Genomic DNA, 27,329 nt, shown 5'->3' on the forward strand with positions numbered 1-27,329 from the left:
GCGACACAGGCGGACTGATCCCCAGACTGAACCAGGAGAACTAAACCAGGGCTGAACCAGGACTAAACCAGAACTGAACTAGGACTGTAGACTGTTGGGTGACCGCAGGCGAGAAGGACTGGCGCAAGTTGAAAATTACACTATTAATGTATTTTTTGCATTTTGAAACAAAATGATAAAATTTTCGATAAATCTCCCAACTCTAATTGTGACTGTACTTTCTGAATCACCTTGAAATGAATGTAATGTAGCGTTTATGTCATGGAAGGTTAAGAAGCTGTTATTATCAAACATTGATCCACGTGTGATGTCCTCACAAAGTGCCGAAAGCAGCGTGCGCGACACATCCACGGAGCGGGACATCCACGGTGCGGGACATCCACGGTGCCGGACAGTGCTGTGCTGTCGCTCCGTTGCCATGGCGCTGTGCTGCAGTTTCCCGGATGTAGTACTTGGTTCAACATGGCGTCGCTAAAGTAATACTTGGGCTAATGTCACACAGTTTGGTTAAAGTTTACTTGCTTCTCGGACGCGAAACAAAGCAAGGATCGTTACGTCTTAGTGGAAGCTTAAAGTTCAGTTGTGTTTTTTCGGGTAAGTAGATGCCATATTCTCGCTAGTTTTGGAGACTTTTGAATGTTGTGACCTAGCTTGTGACGAATCTCTATTCCTGTTTAACTAGATGCTAAGTGGCTAAAGTTAGCCGCTTTTCAGGTCTGGTCAGGTTTGGCGTGTGCGGACTTAGCAGTGCTCTTAATTATGAATTCCTTAACATCAGGTTCGCTCTTTAAACCGAAAAGGGCTACGGCTAATTGTGTGTTTTAATGTCACTCCTCCTAAGTTGCGAAATAAATCCTCAGGCAGGCTCCGATCCAAACGGCACAGTGCAACTTGGGCAGAGCTCCCAAAGTGGGCCTTTATTCCTTCTGCTCTGCCTTGGTGCGTTTTGTTTCGGGGATTTCGTATTTGGCACAAAACGTAGTAGTTTTAACCGTACGGTAGACTACGTGTAGATGATCCGCGTGTGGTGCGGCTTGTCCTGTTCACACACTGTCTCTTTGTGGGCCACTCAAACCTGTGTCGTGTCGCACCTTTGTATTGTATTGACTGAAACCCGTGTGAGTCTCATGTATTTGTCTTGTTGGCTACTGTAGGCCAGAGTGTGCGCATTAAACATTCCACAGATGCCACAGAGGACACAGTGGTGGGAAATGTTCTCTGATGGGGCAGCTTCCTGGTATTGGCAACATTATGAAGACTTTTTACCGTTTAAAGAGCCAATATTACGATAGTTTTTGTGTTGTTTCATTTACACATATTTAAAGATCCTATATAACTTGAGCTTTAAGCCATGCTAAATGCTGTTACCGCCTCAAAAACAGACCTGAAGTTGTGTTTTGTTTCATTCACACATGTTAAAAAAAAAAACTTTTATTATTAGTCTGTTTACACCTCCAAAACGCAAAATGCTCTGTTCCACCTTGTGATGTCATGAAGTAGTAGTTTTCAAGGTAATTGCTCCTTTTACGTTTAGTTCAAACAAGACTGTTCTGGGCTGAAATGATTGAGATGATTCTACTAAATGTGTAAGGAGTTTAAAAACACAGTGGAGCACTTACACATTACCACATGACATCACAAGGTGGAACAGCGTGTTTTCTGTTTGAGAGAAGAACTCTAAATCTGAAGAAGAACCTAAATCTGCAGGTTTTTTTTGTTAAACATGTGTGAAGGACAAAAACACAACTCCAGATATGTTTGTGATGAAAGAACATTATAACAAAGATCCGATAGCATAATGCAGGTCCATTAACACACAATTCCTGCATATTTAGAGTTCTTCTTTTACATAGAAAACACTCTATTCCACCTTGTGATGCCATGTGGTAATACACGAAGCGTTTCACTGAACTCCATAGACCTTCATTAGAATCATCTGAATAATTTTGTGACTGTACTTGAACACCCTCACAGTATTGGCAGATGTGTCTGTTCTCAGATGCATGAGCAAAAACAACAAAAAAGTAAACACGAGCCGTGGAAGGACCTGATAAGCTGCTCACCTTTTATAGATCTTGGGACTGCAACAAGCTTTGACTAATGACACAACACACTTGGGAAGCTGGCTATCCTAGCATGACCACTGATGCTGATGTTGGAACAGACAAGTTATTTATTCATATAGAACTGTACACACTGCACAGATGAATGATAAAAAATGCTGTTTTTCTTCAAAGTATTTCATGGACTTTTTAAATGTATTCATTTATTTAATTTGAACTTTTGTACTTTGCTCTGTGCTTCTTGGAAATTGTTCTTCTTGATGATGATTAAATACAGGAAGAAATACAAAATACATTTTGTACCAAATACAAAAAACAGGAGATCACCAGAGCAACTGGTGTCTGATAAGCTCTGCCATTATTTTTGGGCTGATATGTTAGACAAATTTTTTTTTTTTTAAATCCAATTTATAAGAGTAACATGTTACTCTATAGTTTTGTGCAATTATGTCTTTACATTAAATTGTTAAAATAAAGCTTTGTGTATACTCTTTAGAGAGAATAGTGTATAGTATATAGCGTATATAGTATATAGTATATAGCGTATATAGTATATAAACCTATTTATATATAGCATTAAACCTATTTATATATAGCATTAAACCTATTTATATAATCTTAATTTTATTTTGGGTGTTTTTATTGCTCAAAAAATACATTGAAATAAACATGAATTCTTATTATGAGTGGGGGTCACCTCTCCATAGATCTGACCTGTAAACATGGCCTGGTTGTGCCACTGGCTTGTCTCCATGGAGATAGACAAGTTTAATGCCATACTGACGAACAGTATAACATTGCCATTATCGCTTCCAGCAGGAAAGTTACATAGTACATCTTTAATACTACTAACAAATTAATGCCTAAAAAATCTTTAGGCATTAATATTCAGATTGCGTGTAAATGATCCTTACCATAATAAACTAGAAAAGCACTCAGAGAGCGCAGACCTCCGCCAAGGGCTACCCCCATTTTTTATATAAATTGCGATAGAATCAGTCTTCAGGATCAGATCTGGATCAGCCTTTGGAATATGAAAGAGGATCCCATTGTCCATCCCTGAGTCAATTTTCATGGGGTTTGGTCAATAATTAACCCAGATATTGAGAAACAAAATTTTTGGCCCCATTTACCACAATGTTAACTAAAATTTCAAAGTGATCCAGAATCCAGGATTTCTTCCGGATCACCCCCAAGATGAAATCAGTTCTTCCTTTTCACATTTCCAACAAATCCAGAAAATTTCATCAAAATCGGTCCATAACTTTTTGAGTTATGTTGCTAACAGACAAACAAACAAACAAACGCCGGCAAAAACATAACCTCCTTGGTGGAGGTAATGAACGTTAGATTAGAAATATCTTATTTTATATTGTCTTTTAAGGCGTCATAGTGACAGATTTAAATCTGGCACAAATAAACCATCACCAAATTTGTTTACCCCCCTAAAACACATCACAGTATCATAATAACAATAATGACACCAGCAGGTGGTGGACGGCTCATTCCAGTAATCCCACACCAGACTGAGAACACCTTTGAAACTGTAGAGACAGTCATTTGGGATTATGACCAAATTAAGGCGAGATTCGACCAGGTTTTGTGCTGGTGTCGTATTTTCATTGCGATCTAGAATGAGCTGTAGATGTTCAGACTATAAACTAATCTAAAGAGGAGGCTCTGTTCACACCTGTACTGCAGTGAGATATGGATTGTAATCAAGATATAAACCCATTATTAAGACCTCAAATTTACTATGTTTTAGTTTCACATGTTGAATTTAAAGTCTAATAATAATAATTAAAAAAAAGGCTTAAACTGCTGTTTAATGCCATACAATGAAAGATTGAAAGTACTGTATTTTAGTATTTTAAGGCACCAGATCTCCCCAGCCCTGCAGACGGGATGGAAGCATGATGGCAGTCAGTGGGTACCATTGTGGATGAGGCTCCTCCAGGCAAAGAACACATTCTATGAACTTAAAAAGTGTGGATGCAGTGTAGCCTGTGCTGTTCAATGCAAGTGTGCAAAGGGAAATTTGGTATGTACAGGTTCATGAAAATGTGGGGGCAGCTGCACTTAGGGGCACTTTGAATAAATTTAACAATTTAAGGTAGATCTCTGTGCTGTGTTTTGGGGTTAAGCCTCACTTCCATGCAGCATTTAATTATTAATTATGAAATTATTATTATTATTATAAATTATGAAATGTGATATGGCACTTACAGATCTTTACAGTTGGTTAAATGTTTTTCGTTATCAAAAACCCAATAAATATGGCTTTGAAACATAAAATATTATATAATGTTTTAACTTAGATTTCAGCCACAGGGAACCCACACAACCCTTACATTCTCAAGGAAAATGGTCACGTGACCTCCTTAATGCTTTGGAGTTTAGAAAAAATTGTTGTTAAGCATTACAAATGGATAACTAAGCAAATTAGACTAGAAGAAAGGGATTATGCAGTGGTTTTTATGCCAGCCTCGTTTTCATGTAGTCCATTTTGTGATGTGTGCAGTTCTCAGCTCCAGTGTTGAATTAGACTTGTTTTCATATCCAGAAATATTAGTCCTGGGGGTGTTACTAATCTTGCAAATTTTCATGCTTGTACCATAAAAGCGAACTATTTTGGTCCACAGCTCCACTACAGTCAACCATTTAGACACTTCCATGTATATTTGATTAAACTATTTACATTGTAGATTTTCACTGAAAGCATCTTAACTATGGATAAAACAAAATAGCTCTAAACTAGCTTTAGATTTTAGGTTTTAAAAAAGTTTTCACCCTTTGCTTTATCACTGCTTTGGACACTCCTTGACCATGACATGGCACACCTGATGTAAAAACCATTTAAGGAGACTTAATCAGGAAACTTATTGAGCGAAGGTCAAGGGTTTGCAGTGCTGACAGCACAACAAAGGGCATAATTTAGAATTAGAATCTAAAATAAAATATCTTCTGTATGCATCTAAAATGTAGAGAATATGTTCCTACTAATACAACAGACTGTGGTGGTCCCCCCATAGTCTAAAATGAACCTGAACAAGTCTTGAATGGGAGGGTGTGTCCAAATGTTTGACTAGTAGATGATCTTCCACCTCTAAGCCAATGTGTGTGCTATCCCTGCAGGTCTGATGCTGGACTGCTATCAAATGCAGTCATGTTTTCCAAGAAGAAGAAGACCCGGATTGACATCTCTGCTCCATCTAACTTTGAGCACCGCGTGCACACAGACTTCGACCAGCAGGAACAGAAGTTTGTGGGGCTGCCACGCCAGTGGCAGTCCCTCATCGAAGACACAGCCAAACGCCCCAAGCCCTTCATAGATGCAACAGTCATCACTACTGTGGAACCACACAAAGTAAGTCTTCTGCTCTCCTCTCTCATTACATCACTGTTCAACTCTTTAATACCTGCCGTAGAACAAGCATTAGTTGACATTTGTGCTTACATAGCAAAAGAAAAATTAAATTCTGTTGTTTGTACGGTCATCCAAGCTGCTTTTTCAGTTCTGGTTAGATTGCCAGTGGACACTGCTTTATATCTGAAGGATGGAGCTAAATACATACCTATTTGTTTACAGTTTTTGTTTGATATCTTGGTCTGTTGAACTACACAAGTATAACTTCAGCGTAGGGCTGGGCAATTAATCAAATAAATAAATAAATTCATTTGTATTTTGAATAATTGAGATTTAGAAAAAATTTAAAAGTGAGGATTATTATGAAACAAGTTTCCTCCTGACTTTCTTGTAAAGAAGTTATTGTGCAAATAAACCATGCCATCTATACAAATGTAATTAAAGGCTGATAATTGTTTTAATAAGAGGATGCGATAAGAATGAAAACATTCATTTATACATTCAATTCAAATTTATAGGAGAGAATTAATTTACACTTTGTCTAAGAAAGCCACAGGTAAGACAGGTGTTTGATATATGATGTGATGATTCTGATTAGCTTGTTTTGGAATTCAAAGACTATGACATTTTTTAAACTAACCAGCTACTGTTTCACATCTAGACCATAGTTCGAGGCAGTAAGATTGGCGCAGACGGCTCTCTAACATGGCTATTAGATGAGTTGTCCATAACACGCTCCAATTCTCTGAGGCGAGGAAGCCCACCTATCCACCCGCGTAGGAACTTCCCTGAACAGCAGGAGAACGGAGAGCATCTCTACAGACACTACGCCCACCCAGGAGACAGGTACCACTCTCTAAGCCTCATTTCCACAGGGCTGGTACGGTACGGTGCGGTGCCCACCTTGACTGTTTTCTTTGTGCAAAGAGAGACATACTGCCCCCTTTTAGGAGTCCCAAGCTTGCGGACCACTGGAGATACTACATTCTACCTACCTTAAATATCACTCACGTCTTAACATAGACCTACATGTGTCCAACAGCACTCATGGGACAAATGCCACCTGTTAAATGTAGGATAAGTGTGCATCTTTTTTTTTTTTTTTTTTTTTTTTTTTTAGAGAGGGACCAAGAGCCAAACCAGAGCATGCAGTCCCACCTGAAAAAGTCCAGAGGCGCCCTCAACAGCAGCCCAGGGGCCAAGAGCCTAGTAGGGGCCACAAGAACAGACCAGGCACTGGGCCTCCGCCTGTCCCACACAGAGACAGAGAACATCGGGAGCACAGCCAGGTTCTGATGAATGAGTTCTTCTAACTAATACTTTGACACGTGTTCTATAACTGACTCTGCACTGTTCTCCTAGGAACAGATGGTGCATAAGAATCAGCCCAGTGAACACAGACCCCAGTCCAGCTACATAGGTTCTGAAGACAGCCCACAGTCTCCGCGAGACAAAAGACCCCTGTCTGGCCCCAACATCCGCACCTCAAACTTGCCTATGACAGAGGGCGATCTGAAGACTGCCCAGCAGAACACACGGCCCTTTAACACCTACCCACGTGCAGACAGCGAGGGTAGCCGCAGTACCACAGGCCCGGTGAGACCATACACCCTTTACTTTGTGTCTGCTCTGCTGTCCAACTGATTCTAAGACTATTCTAAAATTTGACTATGTGTGTGTACTCGGTACGTTTGCGTTCAAATCATATGACAGACATGTCTGTGCTTTGTTGCTTTCACAGCCTGTTCGGAAGCAGGAGAGTTCCCCTCACAGCAGCCCCCCCACAGGACCCAGCGATGTTTCACCTAAGCCCTCGTTAACCCACACTCACCACACCTCCCACCCCACTCTCACCCCAGAGGCACCTCAGCAGCACCCGCACACTCCTCACCCCAACATTCCAGCACCCAGGCCCCCAGTGCAGTCTGGGGCCTCAGGGGCCCCTCCCCAGGCCCGCTCCCCTCAGAGAGAGCCCCAGAGGGTGTCCCATGAGCAGTTCAGAGCTGCTCTTCAGATGGTAGTGGACCCTGGCGATCCGCGCACGTACCTGGACCACTATATCAAAATTGGGGAGGGCTCCACAGGCATTGTGTGCATTGCCACAGTGAAAACCACTGGGAAACTTGTAGCTGTAAAAAAGATGGACCTGAGAAAACAACAGAGGAGAGAGCTGCTCTTTAATGAGGTATATCTCATCGCAGTTCTACTGACTCATTCACAAAAATGTATGCATACTTGCCTGTATAAATTTCCTGCCTCATACATCCTGTAGTTTTGAATTATACAAATGTATGCATACGCACAAGTCCTTCATGACTAATAACATTAGTAACGCACATAGAAATTCATCATCTAAATTCAGAATTAAAATACATGTCCTCAGTTTGTAACAACAACAATCTGGTTCTTGTGAGAGTTCAGTCTTTACTGCATAAAGATAAAGCAGCATCATACAGAGGAGCACTGCATCACAATGTGACAAAATGAGCAGCAGGGTGTCAAAGGGTCATATCACTTAGCCCTACTGACCTAACACATAATACCTGTGGCCCTAAGTTTTCAAATGTTCCCTAGCACATAACACACACACACACACCATTAGTTTTCTGGTCATGAAAATAAAAAGAAAGAAGTTTCAAGTTGCCAAGTGAAAGTAACAGCTCCCAAATGTAGTTTGGTAGTTGCACATTTAGAGGTTTAATAAAGGATAATATGGCCTTTTCATAGTTGTTTTAGTTCTGTGATCCCTGAGTTTGTCACTATTGTTCGATGAAGAAGTATGTCTGGGTATTACTATATCCTCTGTTGTTGTAATGATGGAGCTCCAAATTGCTTTGATATGTGACATGTGCCTGTGCACAGGTGGTGATCATGCGGGACTATCATCATGACAACGTGGTGGAGATGTACAACAGCTACCTGGTGGGAGATGAGCTGTGGGTGGTCATGGAGTTCCTGGAGGGAGGAGCACTTACAGACATTGTGACACACACTAGGTGAGCCAGAAGAGGGTGCTCAACAGGCATCATTATGGACATCATAATAATTATTATTGAGTATTATTAAGTATTTTTTGTCTCTCATTTTGAATTTGACCTTTTTAGTATTGACAGCAGCTCAAATGAGTATCTTATTTCTATACTAGTTTTATTATTAATTAGTATCAGATTTTTTATACTTTTGACAACCCTACGTTTTGACAAGTGTACTCCTGTACTTGCATCAGATCACTCATGTCCGTTAGAAAATGTTTAATGCAATTGTGGATACTAGTTTTGTTGTCACACAAATAAAATCTTGACTTGCTCTTTGTGCCCAGAATGAACGAGGAGCAGATAGCCACAGTGTGTGTGTCTGTGCTCAAGGCCCTGTCTGTGTTGCACACTCAGGGAGTCATCCACCGCGACATCAAGAGTGACTCCATCCTGCTCACCCATGACGGACGGGTACGAGACAGCACCACTGCTCACTACCAAACTGTACAAAGGCCTGACTTAGTAAAAACAAGCTCATCCCATTATTCTGCCCTACAATTGCCACAGTCATTACTATATTGACTCGAGTATGTGAAAAATAAAACAATTTTGAAGGGTTGGCTTTTACCATGGGTACTTTTTCTTTGTACCAATGCAGGACTTTTTGTTATTTTTTAGATTTGAGCTGCAGAGGGTTAAATAAATCACTTTTATTACTCATAAATTCAACCTTACTACTTTAAGGGCCTATAATATGCTAAGTTTTGAACTAGGTTAAAATATTGTATTATCATCACAAACACACCTGGAGTTGTGTTTTGTTTCATTCACGCATGTTCACACAAACCCTGCATATTTAGATTTTCCTCTCAAACAGAAAATACTATTTTCCACCTTGTGATTTCATGTGGTAATACAGGAAGTGCTCCACTGTGTTTTTAAACTCCATACACCTTCACTAGAATCATTTGAATAATTTCAGCTCTGGACTTGCCAATCTCTGGAACTGATTTTTTTCCATTTATTTTTCCAATAGACTTTTCAAAATGTTCGCATATTAAGATTTCAAAGACACCGCAGTGGCTAACCAGCTACATGTTAACTAATATCCAAATGCGGTTGTTTTGAGTCCAAAAATGTAGTTAAAAACTTAAGATTCTGCTAAATGTTTTAATAACCTAGAGGTTTAGCTACCACATAGCCATTTAATATACAGAACATCGGTAGGGAAAATGAACGGGAAATGGACCTCTGGAATGGACTTCTTGTCAAGCATGCCTGTGTCGCTTGATAAGAGCAGAGACGGATAGTGTGGAGCATTCCAAACAAAGGCACACACTAGTATTTTCAGGGGGAACTGTAGTAAAGGTGTCTGATGTGAGGTGCTCTGTTTCAGGTGAAGCTGTCAGATTTCGGCTTCTGTGCTCAGGTCTCTAAAGAGGTGCAGAGGAGGAAGTCTCTGGTGGGGACCCCGTACTGGATGGCCCCAGAGCTCATCTCACGGCTGCCTTACGGTCCTGAGGTATCACACTCCCTGAGGTCACCATTCAAGGGTATCCTGTGTCCTCTGCCCTGTGTATATAGCTCGGTGTCCCCTGCCCTTGGTCCCCTTTCCTGTGTCCTCTTTCCTGTGTCCCCTGTCCTGGGTCCTCTATTCTTGGTTCTCTGCCTCTGTCCTGTCTGCCTCTGAGTCCTGGTGTCCCCCCTGTGCAGGTGGACATCTGGTCTTTGGGCATCATGGTCATTGAGATGGTGGACGGAGAGCCGCCGTACTTTAATGAGCCGCCCTTGAAAGCCATGAAGATGATCCGGGACAACCTACCCCCAAAACTCAAGAACCTGCACAAGGTACTCACCTCTACCACACTGTACCCTAGTATCTGATTAGCAATACTTTTGACCTCTTGTTGATATTAAAACTAGTATCAAAACTAGATACTCATGCACAGGACAGAAATTAACCTTTTCTGAAATGTTTTATGCTATTGCTGGATTTCGGATGACATCACAGCATTCTGTGAACCAGTTTTATTTAATACAGATGGAGTGGCAGCTAAAATTAATATTTTTAAAATGCAGATTTATGTTGTAGTACAGCAATGTCTTGGGTCTAGTAACGAAGAGAAATGATCAGGTTCAACATTTTAGATATTTCATGGCAAAGTATCAATTCATGGCAATGTTATCAATTGAAAAAATTGGCTCTGGAGCCCCATCTGGAAGTATGAGATCATCACATTTCTAGAATCTGAATACTAATAATGTACATATATTTACCTAATGCTTAAAGCTGCATCAGGCGTGTGATTTTGACGCTCTGTTTGCAAGGCGTACATTTGCCCTGGTCGCATCCTGTGTTATAAAAGGGAAGAGCACCTGACCTAAGGCACGGGCAAACACAGTATGCCTCCACGTTTGCTGCCGAGTGGAGAGCAGAACAGAGACAGCAAGGTAGAGTTAGACCCAGAGCACAAACAGAACAGGAAGGGGGTGGCAAGTTTCTGTTAAATGATGATGGTCATTTATGATGAGAGAGCCATAGTTAGTTTATAAACAGAAAATGCAAAAATAATAAAACCACTATAAATCAAATGTGGATTTAAAAGCACAAGCCCATGTTTTCCTAGAAGAAAACCTTTCACCCTGTTAAACTCACGCTTCCAGGGGCCTCACAGACTGCATTCTGCATAGAGCCAAAGCCTAACAGAGTGAATGGGAATATAGAAGAAAGTACTATTTTCTAAACAAAAAATGTTTTTTATTATGATCATGTATTGGAATCATTATTGAGTATCAAGTCCATTTTCTTAGTACTAAACTTTCAAATTGGATTTCAATATTGTGTTTAAACCTAATTTAACACTAGGTTGCTCCGGATTGGCTCTTGGTTCCTATAATACTCATGGTCAGAAATCCAAATATGGAACTTGGCTCTGAATTTTCTACTATAACTGCTAATATTGATGAGCTTCATAAGGCCACCTCTTTATAAAGTCTTTTGTACAGGGATGAAGAAATATTTGCTCATGAGGTGGTACTGTGAGCTGATGTGTAGGGTCATTCAAATCTGACCCTCTGTGATGAACGCTCTTGAAGATATTAAGTGCTAAAATGGAAAAAATAAATTTGGTGCCATCTTTAGCATGTTATGTAAAAAAATGACATTACCCACCAACATAAAATGGACTGTTTTAGAAAGACTAGATGGCTGTTTTTAACATATCAAACATTTGTGATGGTGTTCTGCCTTATTTTTGCAAAATTAATTTTTGAAAATTTGGTGTTTGCATACATGCAGAGCATTCATGGGCTCTGAAGGCACTTTCATAAGCTAAGAAAACACTCCTGAACACTGGTGTGACACTCCTGAATTGTATATAGGCATCCTGTTGTAGTGCTAGGAACATCTATTTTAGAAATAATGTGTTGGCCATACCGTACCATACTTCACCCTTATTGCCTAGTATGAACGTGGTGTGTGTGTGAGTGAGGGGCTGATGGCGCAGATTGGCAGCCTCCCTTCCGTCAGTCTGCCCCAGGGCAGCTGTGGCTACAGATGTAGCTTACCACCACCGGGTCAGGAGTGAATGACTAATGCTCTGTAAAGCGTCTTTGAGTGTCCAAAAATGCACTATATAAAATTGATGCATTATTATTCTTATTATTGTAAAGGTGCCCAGCACTAGTCTTCTCTCCTGGGCCAGAAGAAACCTTTTGCTGGGTCACGTGGATGCATGAATTGTATCTGAACATCTTACTGGGCTTCAGATGTCTCTCTGATGCGTCCCACCCACCGGTGATGGTCATAAACACAGGTTACATATTGGCCAGGTATCATGTCACTGCTTTGGAAGCCCTGTGAAACCTCTTCTTCTGCATGTTTTGTCTTATAGTTGACTAAAAATCCAGCACTTCCAAATACTCTGCTGACCTCAGTTGTTGTTGTATTGACTGGCTTGAAACAGTGATTATCACTGGTACCTGGCACCTGCTAGTGCATTTGCAAATCTACTTTCCAGCTCATCAGCCATGGACTCACATGCTCATGCCATCTTTAGGTTGATTTTGACACAGCAACAGCACACTCAAAACATCTCACGACCATCAACAGGCACACATTACTGATGACTGACTTTAACCGACCACATTGTATATGTTTTTTTTAGTTATTTAGTTAAAAAAAATATATAACCCCTCGCCTCCCTCTTTTTGTTGTGTCTTTGTACAGGATTGTAACAGACACATTTCTATTTCTATATCTTAAGACTACATTTAAGTTATACTTCAAGTGTAGTTTATGAAGAATGAATGTATGCAAAAACAAGATTTCCAAAAATTCATTTTGCAAAAATAAGGCAGAACACCATCACACATTTTAGATATGTTAAAAACAAACATCTAGTCTTTCTAAAACAGTCCATTTTATGTTGGTGGGTGCTGTAATTTATTTATTTTTTGTTACAACATGGTAAAGATGGCACCAAATTTATTTTTTCCATTTTTAACAGTAATATCTTCTAGAGCGTTCATCACAGAGGGTCAGTTTTAGAATACAAAGTCCACAGTGGCATGTGTGGGAAGGTGTATGTTCAATATCAAACATGTCTTTGAAATCGCACTTTCCACCTTCCTTCAAAGATGCCCTGATATTTGAAGAGTAGAATTTTCAAGCGAATTCAAGCCCCCAGAAATCTGTGATAAACCAAAAGCACATGTGTAAAAGTCCAGATTCTACAAGTACATTTGGCAAATTTTAACCCTTGAAAATTTGAAGGACTTACCTTAAATAGTTTTTTAGATACAGCAATCTGAAAATGGCTCCTCGGAAAACTCTGCTCAAAAGCAGGTCAAGAGATAGTTGACAAAATATGTTTTAATGACAGAATTATAAGGAGTTGGAAGCTAAAATTTGGGACTTTTCCTATCAGGAAGTGTGTGAACCTCCCAGTCAAATCTGAGATGGTCGAGCAGGAGCATTCAGAGATTTGACGTGGAATGTCTTTCTGTGCTCCAGGTCTCCCCCCTCCTGAAGGGCTTCTTGGACAGGATGCTGGTGCGAGACCCCGCACAGAGGGCTACAGCCAGTGAACTCCTCAAACACCCTTTTCTGTCCAAGGCTGGGCCCCCCTCCTGCATCGTACCCCTCATGAGACAGAACCGAATCAAGTGAACTGTGTGCTCCCACTGTAGAGCCACTTTAACCTGTGTGCAGTCCTGACCTGGCAATAAGGTGTGTGAGTGTGTGTATGTGTTCGGGTGTGTGTGCGCGTGTGTGTGCACAGGAGAGCGAGAGAGAGTTTTTTATCTTTCACTTTAGTTTAACCCCCCCCCCCGTGAACACTGAGAAGATCACAGAGTAACCACATACTCTTTTAGCCTTTATTTTTTAATTTTGCCAGTATGAAGCATCTGATGTAACGTTTGACACTGTCCTCATCTCACCCCAACCACTTCCATGAGTGACTACTGAGCGTGGGAGGCTTCAGACTCTGGCTTCTCTGTGGTCAAATGAACGCTACTCACTGTTGGACATACCAGACACTACAGCAGGAAAACACTGGAGATTTCAACATAAATTGTACTTAAAGTTGTTTTAGAGAGCAGGTCTAACATGTCATTGGGCCAAACATGGAAGTCTTAGTGTTGGATTTATCAGTGTTGGCTAAGGCGTTGCAGACGGGGCACCAGCATGATACTTCCTCAAACACTCTGACCTGTTCTCATCCCTGTATTACATTTCACTGTGGCCCCACTGCACAGCCTGTTCAGGTGAGAGATGTCTTTTGTATGTGGTATTTTCTGATCATGATGTTTTAGGTTGAGATGTGAAACCCTTTGAAGCACTGTTAGTGGAGATGAAGCTGCACACTCCTGCTGCCTTTAGCTCCTCGCATGTTTTTGGTAGTACATGTGGTGGCCATCTGGTGGAACTGTGGCATACCCCAGCCTATGTAAACCCCCTAAAGTCTACAAGGGCTACTTCCAAAGTGTTGAAGAAGCACCAGAACCCACTGAGCATGTCTGAAGACATGCTTGTGTACTGATGTCATGCACAAACTGAGCTGTCCACACAAGGACCCAGCTTGGCATAGGTTTGTGGTACTAAGCAGGCAGAGAACATGCCGGACAATCAGTGATAGCTCTAATCTCTGATGTACATTAGGCAGTGAGCACATGTTAGAAGCTCAAAGAGCTTTTTAGAGAACTCTAAACAACCCCAAGTGACAGTAGAGCTCCTCTTAAACAGTTCTATGCTCCTCTATGAGTGATTTTACTGCTCTTTTAAATGGTGAGTTTCAGATGACATTACAGCATTCTATAGAGCAATGTTAATTAATACAGATGGGGGCAGTTAAAATTCTTATTATTAAAATGCAGATTTTTGTTGCCATGCAGTGAATTCTTGTGGCTCGACACTAATAGAAATGTTCAGGTTCAACATTTGTGAATTTACCTTTTGTATATTTCTTGGTAAAGTACAATGTTATCTATAGGAAAAACTGGCTCTTTCCCCCCACCTAGGAGTATAACATCATCACATTTGATTGGTAATCTGAAAACTACCAATACTTGTGCTTCTCCTACTCTAGAAAGAGGCACAGTGTGCAACAGATGCCAGACTTGGTATGCTGTCTAAAGCTGAATGACGTGTACAGGTTTGGGGAGCCACTGATGGCAGCAAACTCCTGCTTCTGTGAAGTGGAGCACATCGTGGCCCAACTACGTTTGAACACCGTTCTTTTAGATTGTGGTGCATAATCGGCCCACTGGACACTACATGGCTACATCACTACATTCCTGAACTCTGCTGCTCAAGCTAGAAGCAACAAGAAGTGGCTGTGGAAACTGTGGCTGCAACATGTTTTTTATTTCACAAATTTGACAAATGTTACTTTTTGCAAATACATATTTTGTAAAGTTTCTATTGTATAGTTGTCTTTTTCTGCAGATATCACACACAACACAATGTGTCATTTATTTACACTTATCCATAAGGTTTCAAGAACAAGGGGTCTATAATATGAATATTAATGAAAAGAAATAAGAAAACCATGGTATACATGATATACAGACACGCACACACGTGTGTGTGGATGTAACATATTACTGTTTGATAAAGGCATTAGGAAAGAAAGCAAAAGAAAACTGTTAAATGTTACTAAAAACCTCAAATTATGATTAAAATGAATCACATTTACATATACGTGTTGTGTGTATGTAAATATGATTCATTTTTTAATCACAATCACTTTTTTTTGTATTTATGGTTTTCGTTCCTAATGCCTTTATCAGATAGTTTCATTTGTTATTTATTCACACCAATTTAACAGCACACATTAAAAAGCTGCCCAAAAGATTTATTAGGCTTCATGAATACAGTGAATGATTTTAAGTATTTTCTGTGAGATGGACCACTCATTTTACTTATTTTTACTTTGAGTATCAAAGCCACAGACACACATATGCACACAGGTCTGGTTTACACAATTTAGCACCGCAGTGAAGGAGGCATATGTCTCCCAGGTCAAGCTCTAAACATTTAACATCATAATAATCATAAATAATGTATGTGGAAAATGATGTCCAAAAGCACCGTCTATAATATTAAAATTGAACATTGATGAAAAAAAAAAATATATATATATATATAGAAAAGTGACTAAAAACATGCTTATAAAAATGCTTTATGCCACTGTGTAGCTCCACCCCTCTCAGGCTTGCAGGCTCGAAGGCATCCTGTTCTCTGTATGTGCAGGTTAGCTGCCTCCCAGAATGCCCTGGGAAATGGAAACTTTTGTGCGTTCCGGTGTCTGCCAAGTCACATGACCAGACGTCAGAGATCATGTCATGGGCGACAGGGGTGGGGACAGGTCAGGAGGGCTACTGAGGAAGAGCTCTGCCATCAGCGCTGGAACACAAGCAGCAACACAAGGTTAGCATCACGTCCCTATCACATCCTTGCGCTGCTGGAAGGGCCTTGTACCTGTGTGCTCGCTCTGGACTCCCCCGAGCACTGGGTCTTTGTCTGTAAGCAATTGGTTCCAACCACGCCCTGATTGGTTATTCTCCTCCAGGCAGCCCTAAGGACCACCAAATCCAAGGCACATTTAGGACTAATCAAATTCTAGAGTTGAAATGATATGTTTGTGAATGAAGCATGTTGCAGCGCTCACCAGTAAACCATGGCTCTGCAGCTGCTTCTCCTCCATGGACAGGGGCCCCTTGTGCCTCTTGTCAGGGCACTCTTCAGCATCCACACTGAAGACTCTGAAATACAGAACAGTATTAAACTCACTGTCACTGTTGGCTTTACACAAGTTTGGCTTCGGGGAAGGCTTTGTTTGAGGTATACAAACTCCAAAAGCTCTCCATAAAATCAGTCTCTATGCTGACGATGAATTTACTCTACCTACAAAGCCCACTTTCATCACTACAAGATAAGGTCATAGATTCTTTCTCCAAACTATCAGACTACTCTGTCAACTGGCACAAATCCTCAATCCTCTCTCTACAAAGCAACATTGGAGATATGACTGCCCATACACTCCCTATCCCTGTCTGTACAAACTAGTAACTGACAACCTTCTCTGTTGGATTAATATACCTCTTACACTCTTTGGCAGAATAAGCAGTTAAAATGATTTAAGTTTTAAAGACCCAAAGACCAAGGAGGGCTCACAGCTTCAAATTTATATCAATACATAATTACAATACATGATCAAATGGATCCACCCAAAACCATCAGGCAACATCTGGCTAGACAGAGCAGTTTTTGTGCATGAATACCTCAATGTGACGGATGCCGTCCTCGTTTTTTTCCTTGCCTCGCCCCACCTCAGATCCACCCACCCCGGATCCGCCCCGCTGATCAGCGGGGGTATAAAAGCCGGAGCCAACCCGAGAAGTGCGACGAGTGGGTTCTCTGCTGCAGCGATCTTTAGTTGTTCATTTTTGTGTTATCTCGATTTACGTTTTTGTAATAAACATCATTCTTTTTTTTTCACCTCACCACGCTTCCCGTTTTGTTCCACACCCGGTTCATTTTAACATCTTTTTCAGTTACCGTGCCACCCCCTAGGCTCCCGTGGCATGTAACACTCAATCTCAGACCTACCTTTATCAGCAGTCAATCACAAAAAAGGCAAACCTGTTTCAAATCTTTAACAATATTTACAGTACAATAACAATACTCTGACAGTGACTTTGTCACTTTCCACCAGGCTAACTCTAATTTAGCACTATCTGGTTTCACACCACTATGAAATAACCTGGATTTCACCAGCAATAAAATGACTACACATTTCAACACATGGACATTTTCTGCAACAATTAACTCATTTCATTTCTGACTGGTCCAAAAGTGTGGCATTAGGAGCAAAGTTAAATCAGAAATCAATTCTGCCCATAAGAGTATCTCTATCAATCTACAACTTCCTCCACTGGTGTCAGAATTAATTAATATTACCTCAACTAAAAAATTTCTAAAAAAAAATGTAGAGATTAATTTCACTGTCAGACAAACCACACAAATGGAAGCAAGATTTATCAGTCACTCCCAAAGCCTGCTTCTGGACTCAGGTTAACCAGAATATCCATTTCAGCAGACACATGTAGTAACTGTCCACAGAACACATCTGACACTTACATTCATGCCCTCTGGCACTACACACCCGCCTGTGCTGGAAAAAGGTTCCAAAACCTCTGTCTGCGTTCATGGAAGTCACATCCCATTACGCTTACTCTGAAACATTTCTCAACTCAACATTAAAAAAACAGTAAATGCATAAACATTACACATTGGAAAAACCTATGCATATCTCAATAGAATTTCTCCAAAATATCAATAATCAATCATTGATAGAACCCCACTCTGGAAACCACTCATGGTATTTATACAAACTACCGAAACACAAACTTCAAGTTTTTTTCCCCTTCTCCCTAGAAATGATATTATCTCACATACCTAAAACATAATTCCATGGGGATTCCAGAGGCTTAAACACCAATCTGAACAACTCAACAAATATAACTAGGTTCCTCCGCCTCTTCTTACTTGTAGCTGTATAGACTGGTATATATACTGTTATTTCCATAGTTGTCATTATTGTCAAAGAAGATTTGATCCCTCCAATATACTGTAGAATCTATGCTTTACTATACACAATTAGTCATTTATATTTACTGACTCGGAAACCTCACACTCTCACATACATACTCTTGCACTTATATACACACAACCACACACACATACTTTACACATCGTCTGCTATGGCATTGTATGCATTTGTCTTGTCCCAAATTGTACTTAGTGTATTGTCCTGTCCTGTCTAATGTCTGTGTACTTGTTGCTGTATTTTGCAAATTAAATAAAATTTAAAAACTCACTGTCATTCAAACCTTGACAGGCTTACCTTTTCCTACTTCTGGAGCCCAGTGCTGAAGGGCCTGGGGCCTCAGTCTCCTCTGGTACACTCAGGCCGCAAAGCTGGAAGTCATCGTCCATAGAGATGTATGGAGCCAGCATGTCCAAGTCCATATCATCCATCTGCTGCATACAGAGGTGCAGATGTTAGCTCACACCAGAAACCTGGCTTTTCACAAAATACAACGTCACAGTGCAGTTACAAATGTTCACCAGTAGAGTGTGGCCTTGGTCCTTCTGTGCATCAGGCCACATGGCAAAGAAGCGTTCCACCCCGCTAGTGTCCATGGGCTGCTCTTGACTCTGAAGGCACACAGGTTAGCCACATGTTAGCCACAGGTTAGCCACAGGTTAGCCACAGGTTAGCCACAGGTTAGAAAGCAGGGCAGACAGGTGTCCTCTACTCACCAGAGCCACTTCTGGTTTAGGGGATGGGGCTTGGGAGGAGGAGACAGGTGAGGAGGGTGACATGTTGAAAATAGGAGACAGGAGCTGCCTCAGTGCAGGGCTACACAGGTCCTGGGGAGCTGTGGGCTCACTGTTTGGTTTTGGACTGGAGAATGACAGTTTGGTGAGGCCTGTGGGACAAAAACATGAACATCCTTCAGAGCCTGCCTGTAAACCAAATGGCCCCCATAAGGAGCATAAGGTCTGTGGAGTTGGGACCATGTTACCTGGGCAGAGAGCAGGCCCAGGGCTGCAGGGCTCTGCTGGTGACTCTGTATTGGTGTGTGCATTCTCCTGTGGGGTTGGAGATTGAGGCTCTTTTTTCAAGTCTTCACACTGCCTCTGCTCCACTGAGAGCAGCACATGGGCCTGCTCGATGGCACTGTACACACAAAGGTAAGAGGTCAGGGGTCACACTGTACAGGAATCAGAGCTGTTTGAGGAGGTAGAGCAGACCTAAGGATGAAGTTGAGGCATACAATGGCTTCTGGCTGACCGCTCCGGCTGTACAGAACTGTGGCCTGGGTCTCAATCCAAACAAAGCCCCCATTGTTTGCCAAAAAGCGGTACTGCTTGGTCCTGACTTGGCCTTTAGACAGCACTGTGGAGAGAGGTCACAGGGGGCTCACACCATTAACAGTATAGAGAAGTAGATTAAGGGAGTGTGACATCACCCAGCTTCAGCCAAATAAAGCCAAACAGATTATAGAGGCAAATTTGGAGTCAAGTTCCAAATTTGGAGTTCCTACCGTGAATATCAGAGCAACCAAAAAGCCAATTTGGAACGAGGCTTTCCCTTTCCACCTGCTAAACTAGAAGTGCACGTGCTTAGCAGCGCTGTCAATCAAACCTGTTGCTAACACTAGTGGGAGTGACCTTGAAGAAAGAAAGCACATGTTTCTTCTGTTCTTAATGTTTATGTCTTGATTTACAGACAAAATAGCGAAATAAAAACCAGGATCACGCAGAGCAGGTTAATATGAACATTTTAAGACCAAAATGACGACATAGCAGCAGTTACACAGAGAATTGTGCCCATGCTGACTTCATATGTGGAACACCACTGGTTAGCAAGTTACATGTCTATTTATGTATCCAGGCTACAGGTCACACAGGGCTCACTCTTCTTGCAGTGTGGCTGGACTTACATATTTGCAGGCTGCTGTTGATGTGGTCAAAATCCAGTGCATGGTAGAAGTGGTACGCTGAGCAGCCAATCAGCTGGTACGGCTCATACCCGAGCAGCTCCAGCACCCTGCAGGATATAGCAGTAGACAGAGGCATGGGAGTGGGCAGAGTGGACAGATGAGGTCCATGAGTGAATACTAGTCTATGTGCTCTTATTCTTGTTCTGATACACCTCAAGATTATTCTAAAGTTATTCAAGAAAGGTCCATTTTTGTCATGTGAATGTGATTTTTCTTGCACGGATACCTTCTCAAATGAATATCTAGCTTATAATAATTTTTGATACTTCTGACAACCCTAGATGGGAGAGGACAAAGTATGGTGTGGGCAGTGTGGGGAGTCTGCAGCTCACCGGCCTTCGCAGTGGGTGAAGTGCAGGTCCATGCTGTGTCTGGTCAGAAGGGTGGACGAGTCCAGGGGGAACTCCACACTGGACGGGTGAGGAAGGGGCTCACACAGGAGGCTCAGAATTCTATTGCCCCCTTGTGAGCGCATATGTCCGATGCAGTGCAGGACCTAAACATGGTCAAAGACAGAAACACAGTTGGACAAAGTTCTGAGAGACTGCATCTTATTGATACTTTGTAGCTGATGTCATCAACATTCCCTGAGGTGTGCTGCTAAATGTTAGCTGTGCCCTGCTACTCAAGTTAGCCTTTAATCTGAGCTTTGTTTTAACACAAGAACTGACTGACCTAAACTAAAAATGTGAGCTGATTTGTGCTGTTTAACAAGAAAGTCTTAATTTATATAGCACTTTTCACAAAGATGCTTTTACAGAGCGTTATTCAGCATTATTCATTCACTTTAGACCCGGTGGTGGTAAGCTACTATTGTAACCATAGCTGCCCTGGGGCAGACTGACGCAAGCGCAGCTGCCATGGTGACAACCAAGTATCAACAATTTCCATCTGTACCCATACCTTCCAGGTCGCTGATCTGAGGTTAACAGTGCGCCCCCTGTTGGTCAGTGTGTTCTTGACACGCAGGAAAAAGCTCCTGTCAGTGGCGGCCTGTTTCCTGCTCACCCCTGCACATTAAAAAGACAGGGACTCAGTACTCAAATACTCAGATACATGTACACTACCAGTCAAAAGTTTGGACGCACCATCTCGTTCAGTGTTTTTTTTTCTTTGCGTATCCAACTTTCTACATTTTATGTACACACTGAAGAAAACAAATACATGATGCAATATATATGGAATTATGTAGTAAATTTTTTAAATTAAATAACAACTCGCCAGAGGGCGTTGCTGTAAGCACAATGTTCCCTTCCCACATGCGCAGTTTGAGTAGTAATACCAATTGAGTCACACTTGTGACCCAGGATGACGCCCCAAAGGTAATATAGTCCTCCGTCATCTGTGTGCGTTTCTCATTTCTTTGTTATAAATATTATTTATACCGTCAGGTCAGTGCATTCCATCTATCGCTGAGTGTGTCGGCTGTGTTGGTGGATTTTTTGGTCTGTTTTGATTCCCTTTTTTGCAGGCCTGATACTACCTGTCATAAGTAGCAAGTGTTCTCATATTGTGTATTTGTACTTGGGTCAGTGACGGCTGTGTTCCTGCCCCCTCTCCCACCTTGGTTTCTATGCTTGCCAATTGACCAATGTCTATCTAGTTTTTGCCCCATTTATACTGATTGTGTTCTGCTGATCACACCAGATTGATGGACAGCTCTCACTGTTGTGTGGCCTGTGGATCCACACCTTATATTCAGCATGCCTCGGCCCTGACCTCTTGAAGGAGGCATTGCTGGATAGTCCATCATGAACTTCAGTTACATGCCACTTGCTGTCAGGGTGGCAATGATGGCACAGCTAAACTTCACAGGTGGTGGCGAACTTCCATCTCCCAAATCTCTCAGCTTCAGAGGACGAGACGTCTTCCCCGGAGGATGATGCGCTCTTCTACTGGCATCTGCCTTTCATTTTCGAGATGAGGAGGATGCCATGTCCTTGCATGTTTCTGACAATGGTTCATATTCTTCCACACTAAACCTTGGTAGTGATTCAGTCAATAGCTCCATGTGAGATTTTGTGCGAGAGCTCTGGATCGTTTGCAGCTGGAACTTCCAAAGGCTGAACAGCTTGCCCTTGGTAGTGCTTTCTATAGACATGTGTGTGCTTCTACGTCCTTTTCTGTACCCCCCTCTTGGAGTATCTCAGAGAGTTGCAAGCCTGTTGGAGGGATCCAAATGCTTTCTCTTGTTAGATGGCCGGATTCACTGCAGGATTTTGCTTTGATGACAAGGGAGCTTGGATGTGTTATGTCTTTTCTGATTCAGGCTCGGCGGCTTATTTGCTTCCCGCAATTTCCCCTGACAGAGGCATGCTGCAGCCTCCGCAGAGTGCCTGTAGAACCAGGGCAGTTTTTTGTTTGGGCTGGGTCAAGATGAAAATAACAGACTGTATACAAATGGCCATAGCTAATGTGCTAGCTGTGTTCCAAATAGGAAGTACACATGCGGCCCTTCCAGCTCCTACTGGCCCCGGGCTCCCATTGACTTACATTGGAATATTGTGGCTCCTCTCTCTGTAACTGCTGCCTCGTCATTTTGCTCTCAAAATGTATTGTATTAACCCACTCTACATGATGCTGGTGTTTTTTCCGCTATTTTGTCCATAAAAAAAAATACTATTCATAATATAGGGCATGGCTCCATAATTGCTTCTGTAACAGCAAGCACTGTGAGCCTCATTTGAGTGGCGCTGAATGCTATGGGTGACATCACACTCGCTTAGTCAACTTTTATATACAGTCTATGGTCATACCTAAGAGGAAAACATGTTCTTAGTAGGGCTGTCGCTGTTAGGGAATTTCTCCTGCGGTGCAGTATAACAGCTCAATAGTGCAATATGCAATGATAAGTCTCTGTCATTAGTCTCTGTGTGGCATTCCATTTGAGCCTTTGGCAGAGGTGGACCTCAAGTGGCTTTTGTGAAAGACTACATTATAATTAGCTATTGTGTCAGCAAAATGGGTCTGTGAGTTGCATGCCCTTCCTGTCTCAGGTGGAGTCCAGATGTTTCAGGTGAACATAGAATTTATGCCGAAGGTGTTGTCCCGTTCTCAGTATAACAAGCCTTTGAGTTTGTATTTGAGCCCCTACTTGGAGAGGGCAGGACAAGCTGCAGGTGTTATGCCTGGTGCAAACACTGAAACCTACATACCTTCTCATACCTGCTGGGGTACTGGGTTGTTGAGGTCATTCACCATGCCTACAGTGTTGGAGGCCGTAACCCTCCATCTGGTGTGAGGCCCATTCTACTTGAGATGCCTTCACTTCATGGGCAGCTATGACCGGGGTCCCTTTGGAGACAATATGTGCTACTGCATCTTGGTCTTCACCAAGCACATTTGCCAGATTCTGTAACTTCAATGTGGTCTCTCCTCATCTTCTTGGCGTGATTCTTCATGAATCTCTGGGCTCTTCTCAGTAAGTTATGTGCTCAGGATTCTACGTGACATAGATGGTATTATTCATTCAGTGCTTTCAGCACCACGCTCTGGCGGTGAGGAGGGATGAAATAGAATGAAAGTTATGTATGTAACTAAGGTTCTATGAATCCCAGATGACTGCCAGAGATACTGACGAGTTACTCCATTACCTCTGGGGTGTCATCCTAGATCCCAGGTGTGACTCATTTGATATTACTACTCGAACGGCGCATGTGCGAAGGAAACATTCAGGGCTTTCAGCACCGCCCTCTGGCAGTCATCTGGGATTCAGAACCGTAGATGCATATGTAACTTTCGTTATATATTTTTTTATATTCATCTCAAAAGTAGCCACCCTTTGCAAACCTTTGGCCTTCTCTCAATGAGCTTCTTGATGAATTCACATAAAATGGCTTTCACTTCACAGCTGTGCCTTGTCAGGGTCGAGAAATGCAAACAAGGGTCAAAGCAAAGAGTTGCTATTGCATACCTAATGCATGCTGTGGTTTGTATGTGCAGAGAGAGGCTCACCAGTGCGTGTGGTCAGCATGTCCCTCAGCTCCTCCTGGTCACATGGGTGGACAAACTCATACAGATTCTGGCCCAGAAGCTCCAGCTGAGGGGAACATGCAGCACAGGTCAGCATCAGCATAACACACACAGCCTTTAAACACACCATACTGCAATACCTGTGTGATCCCGATGTGAGCGCTCACACTCTCACTCAGGTAGATGATGTCTCCTTCCTCACTCAGGACCATGATGAAGCCTCCCAGAACCTGAGAGTAGAACTGGTCCATAGGGTCTTCCAGGCTGTTCTCTGCCTCTACAGCACCAGAGCACGGGTCATACAGAGCAATTCAATTCAGTGTATTTTTGTTAAGCCAAAATCACAATAGCAATTTCCTCTAAGGGCTTAAGAAGATTTAAATTTCTAATGTTAAATTTGGTTAAATAATAAAGTTAGAAATTCCAACAGTGAAACAGACACTGGTCAATACCAGACATACAGTTTAACCACCTATTAATTCATAGAAAACCAGCAAATGGGTAAGAGTCCCAGATCTGTCCCAGTAGCGACGAAAAACTGTCTTTGCTCTCTGGCTATAGGTTAGCAGGGCAAACATGCAATTACTCAATATAATCTGCCCAATATAGAACTTTTTGGACACTCAATATGAATGAAAAATGCTATGTACGTAATGTACACTGCATTTTTAATTAACTCCCCACACTCTGTAGTTAAGCTAGTATGATAGTCACAGCTGCCCTGGGGCTAAAAGATAGAGACTTGCTAATCTATCTCAAGAGCCTTCTCACTGTTTGGTTTTACCACTGAACCTTACATCTGAAGCTGCAAAGTATTCTATTTGCTATTACTATGAATTCTGTAATGGCAAATTACTGCTGGACACTTGTGAGAACTGCTCAGCATGAGTTGTATACCAGTTGTCAGGAGGTGGCGCAGTCGCAGATAGCTCAGTGTGACCCTCATGATGGCGGCCTTGTCTAGGTGTGTGGAAACACGACGAGGCAGGGGCAGCACATGGGCCAGCTCGTAGAACACTTCAGTCTCCTGGCTTCGTCTGCACCGTGCTGCATCACGAGAGCGCAGCTTCCTCTGCTCAGAGTTGCTCCTGAACATAACACACACAGTTCAGCAGGCATCGATACTAAAAGGTCCCATTCACAGGATGGAAATGAACCTTTCCTGAATAGCTTTAGAATTATGCTGAGCTGTATCAGAACAAGTATAACAGCACACAGACTAGTATACACCCATGGACACTATGGAACCTACCTGGACCACTGAGGGTTTACACAGATATAATGGTAACATGGTAATATTTCTAGGATATGTGAAAAAATCCCTCAGTCGTCCAGGTAGAATCCATGGCAAAGAGAAATTCAGTTTGTCAACTGGACAAAAGTTTATTTGGTCGAATATATTTCGCAGCTCATCCAAGCTTCAGTTCTGGTCAGACGCTCGTGGACACTTCCTTACATCTGTCTGCAGGGAGGAGCTAACTACTCTGAAACTAACACACACATTTGTTTACAGTTTGTTAGCTAGCTAGGCCTATTGAACTGCACTGAGTGTGGGGTCTTATTAGCATAACCATTCAGGGGAGGATACTGTACTCTATTATCAAAATAAATTCACATACAGTTCAATTCACATTAAAATAGTTACTGTTGTTTTTCTCTTATTTTCCATTCCATCAAATATTTCTTTCTAAAAAACAATATATATATGTGAAGCAATAGTACTGGGTCATAATAGTCATAATAAAAGTGGCACTTAGGTGGAACAGAACCACCCATCTTCTAGTGGTTCTTGTGCGCGCGATAGGCGCTATAAAAGGAACAAAAAAGCGCACATGCACGCGCAGAACAGTGTGTTCTGCTGACTCTATTATTGTCTGAGCGCGTGACTCAGCCGTGCGCGGAGGTGATGACCTACTGAACAGCTTGTCCTCAACAACAACCGGTACTCCGTCAGCCCGTCCGTAGTGACAGGGCGCGCCGCCACACATTTCACTGCTGCAGTGTACGCACAAAATTAAGCCATATGAATCTGAGCAGTCAGTAAACTTGCCTTGTGAGCTCAATGTATGCAACTCCAATGTGCAATATGCGTGCATTTAAATGAACAAAAATATAAACAACAGTGGAAAAGAGGAGGTTGTGCCAGCGGAATGTACCATTGCGGGCCCCAACCCCCGCTTCTATGTCGAGGTGTGCTTCTTAAAGCACCCCCCGGCTACCATACTTGATCTACCACAGTCTCCAGCGTTCTCACTCCAGCCCGAGCCCCTTGCAAGATATGGTAAGAACTCCACGCAGCAGTGACTGTGAGCTGCTTACCCAAAAGTTTTTGAACCCATGCACTTATGCACGCACGATTTCCCCACTTCGCAATAAAGTGAATCTATTTCAAACTTTCAAGGAGCCCATTCAGAACAGGACTGCAAAACTACAGAACATAGACCGGTCCTTGAGCCCCCGAGCGCCACATGCTCTTACCGTTTGGCCACTACGGGTGCCCCGGGCGTCTCCATGTCGAGAGTTTCTTCAGCTGCAGAGATGGTTGCACTGGTCTAAGTTCTGTTTACTGCGTGGCTGTGTGCGAGTGTTTACATGAAGCTCCAAACTCCGCCCCCACAACGACACAACGCTTGCTGCTTCCAGTCCCTTCGGTGCGGTAACGGGTGTATCTTGTTACGCACCGTAGTACGAGTGAATGAAACTGAATTTTAAATGCAAGAGAAGACTTGAGAACAGCACAAAGTCCTCAGACCGAGCAGCGCACAGACCACATGACAATAGTTGTAATGTTCTCTTCCTGTGTCACGTGGTTGTTCTGCGCCGCCATGGAGGAGTCTCTGCGCCTCACGTCCACACGCAATGTTATGAAAATCA

General features: G+C 42.3%; 2 protein-coding genes across 4 annotated transcripts; one reads left to right on the forward strand and one right to left on the reverse strand.

Annotated features, from left to right (window-relative positions):
* Positions 1-457: 457 nt before the first annotated feature.
* pak4 (p21 protein (Cdc42/Rac)-activated kinase 4) lies at positions 458-15,326 on the forward strand. Its single transcript, XM_055166563.1, has 11 exons — positions 458-594; positions 5,199-5,430; positions 6,092-6,276; positions 6,551-6,719; positions 6,793-7,026; positions 7,172-7,615; positions 8,293-8,426; positions 8,750-8,876; positions 9,802-9,927; positions 10,119-10,253; positions 13,420-15,326. Exons 2-11 carry the CDS (start codon positions 5,230-5,232, stop codon positions 13,573-13,575), a joined length of 1,911 nt encoding a protein of 636 aa, XP_055022538.1. The 5' UTR covers positions 458-594; positions 5,199-5,229; the 3' UTR covers positions 13,576-15,326.
* Positions 15,255-27,329, reverse strand: hif1al (hypoxia inducible factor 1 subunit alpha, like). 3 transcript variants are annotated; one of them, XM_055166566.1, is made up of 15 exons: positions 26,934-27,287; positions 25,353-25,543; positions 24,596-24,732; positions 24,438-24,522; positions 21,387-21,493; positions 20,816-20,979; positions 20,424-20,530; positions 19,732-19,876; positions 19,503-19,657; positions 19,237-19,406; positions 19,042-19,131; positions 18,818-18,954; positions 16,580-16,673; positions 16,390-16,486; positions 15,255-16,314 (listed from the first exon to the last, which is right to left on the reverse strand). In XM_055166566.1, the coding sequence occupies exons 1-15, from the start codon at positions 26,966-26,968 to the stop codon at positions 16,247-16,249; spliced, it is 1,782 nt and encodes a 593-aa protein (XP_055022541.1). In that variant the 5' UTR covers positions 26,969-27,287; the 3' UTR covers positions 15,255-16,246. The 3 variants fall into 3 exon arrangements, with proteins under 3 accessions (XP_055022541.1, XP_055022539.1, XP_020794266.1); XM_055166564.1 differs by having other exon boundaries at positions 18,818-18,951; positions 19,237-19,657; positions 26,934-27,329; XM_020938607.2 differs by having other exon boundaries at positions 19,237-19,657; positions 26,934-27,325.

The sequence above is a fragment of the Boleophthalmus pectinirostris genome, unplaced genomic scaffold (genome assembly GCF_026225935.1).
Source record: "Boleophthalmus pectinirostris isolate CB_2022bp ecotype Guang Dong unplaced genomic scaffold, ASM2622593v1 HiC_scaffold_9, whole genome shotgun sequence".
NCBI lineage: Eukaryota > Metazoa > Chordata > Actinopteri > Gobiiformes > Gobiidae > Boleophthalmus > Boleophthalmus pectinirostris.

Coding starts and splice junctions, on each gene's coding strand:
- hif1al (XM_020938607.2), bottom strand. CDS start 26,968: ATGGAGACGCCCGGGGCACCCGTAGTGGCCAAACG. Junction 21,494..24,437: donor CATGCTGACCACACGCACTG/GTGAGCCTCTCT, acceptor TTTAATGTGCAG/GGGTGAGCAGGAAACAGGCC. Junction 19,877..20,423: donor CAACAGCAGCCTGCAAATAT/GTAAGTCCAGCC, acceptor CTCTCTCCACAG/TGCTGTCTAAAGGCCAAGTC.
- pak4 (XM_055166563.1), top strand. CDS start 5,230: ATGTTTTCCAAGAAGAAGAAGACCCGGATTGACATCTCTGCTCCATCT. Junction 6,277..6,550: donor TACGCCCACCCAGGAGACAG/GTACCACTCTCT, acceptor TTTTTTTTTTAG/AGAGGGACCAAGAGCCAAAC. Junction 8,427..8,749: donor GACATTGTGACACACACTAG/GTGAGCCAGAAG, acceptor CTTTGTGCCCAG/AATGAACGAGGAGCAGATAG.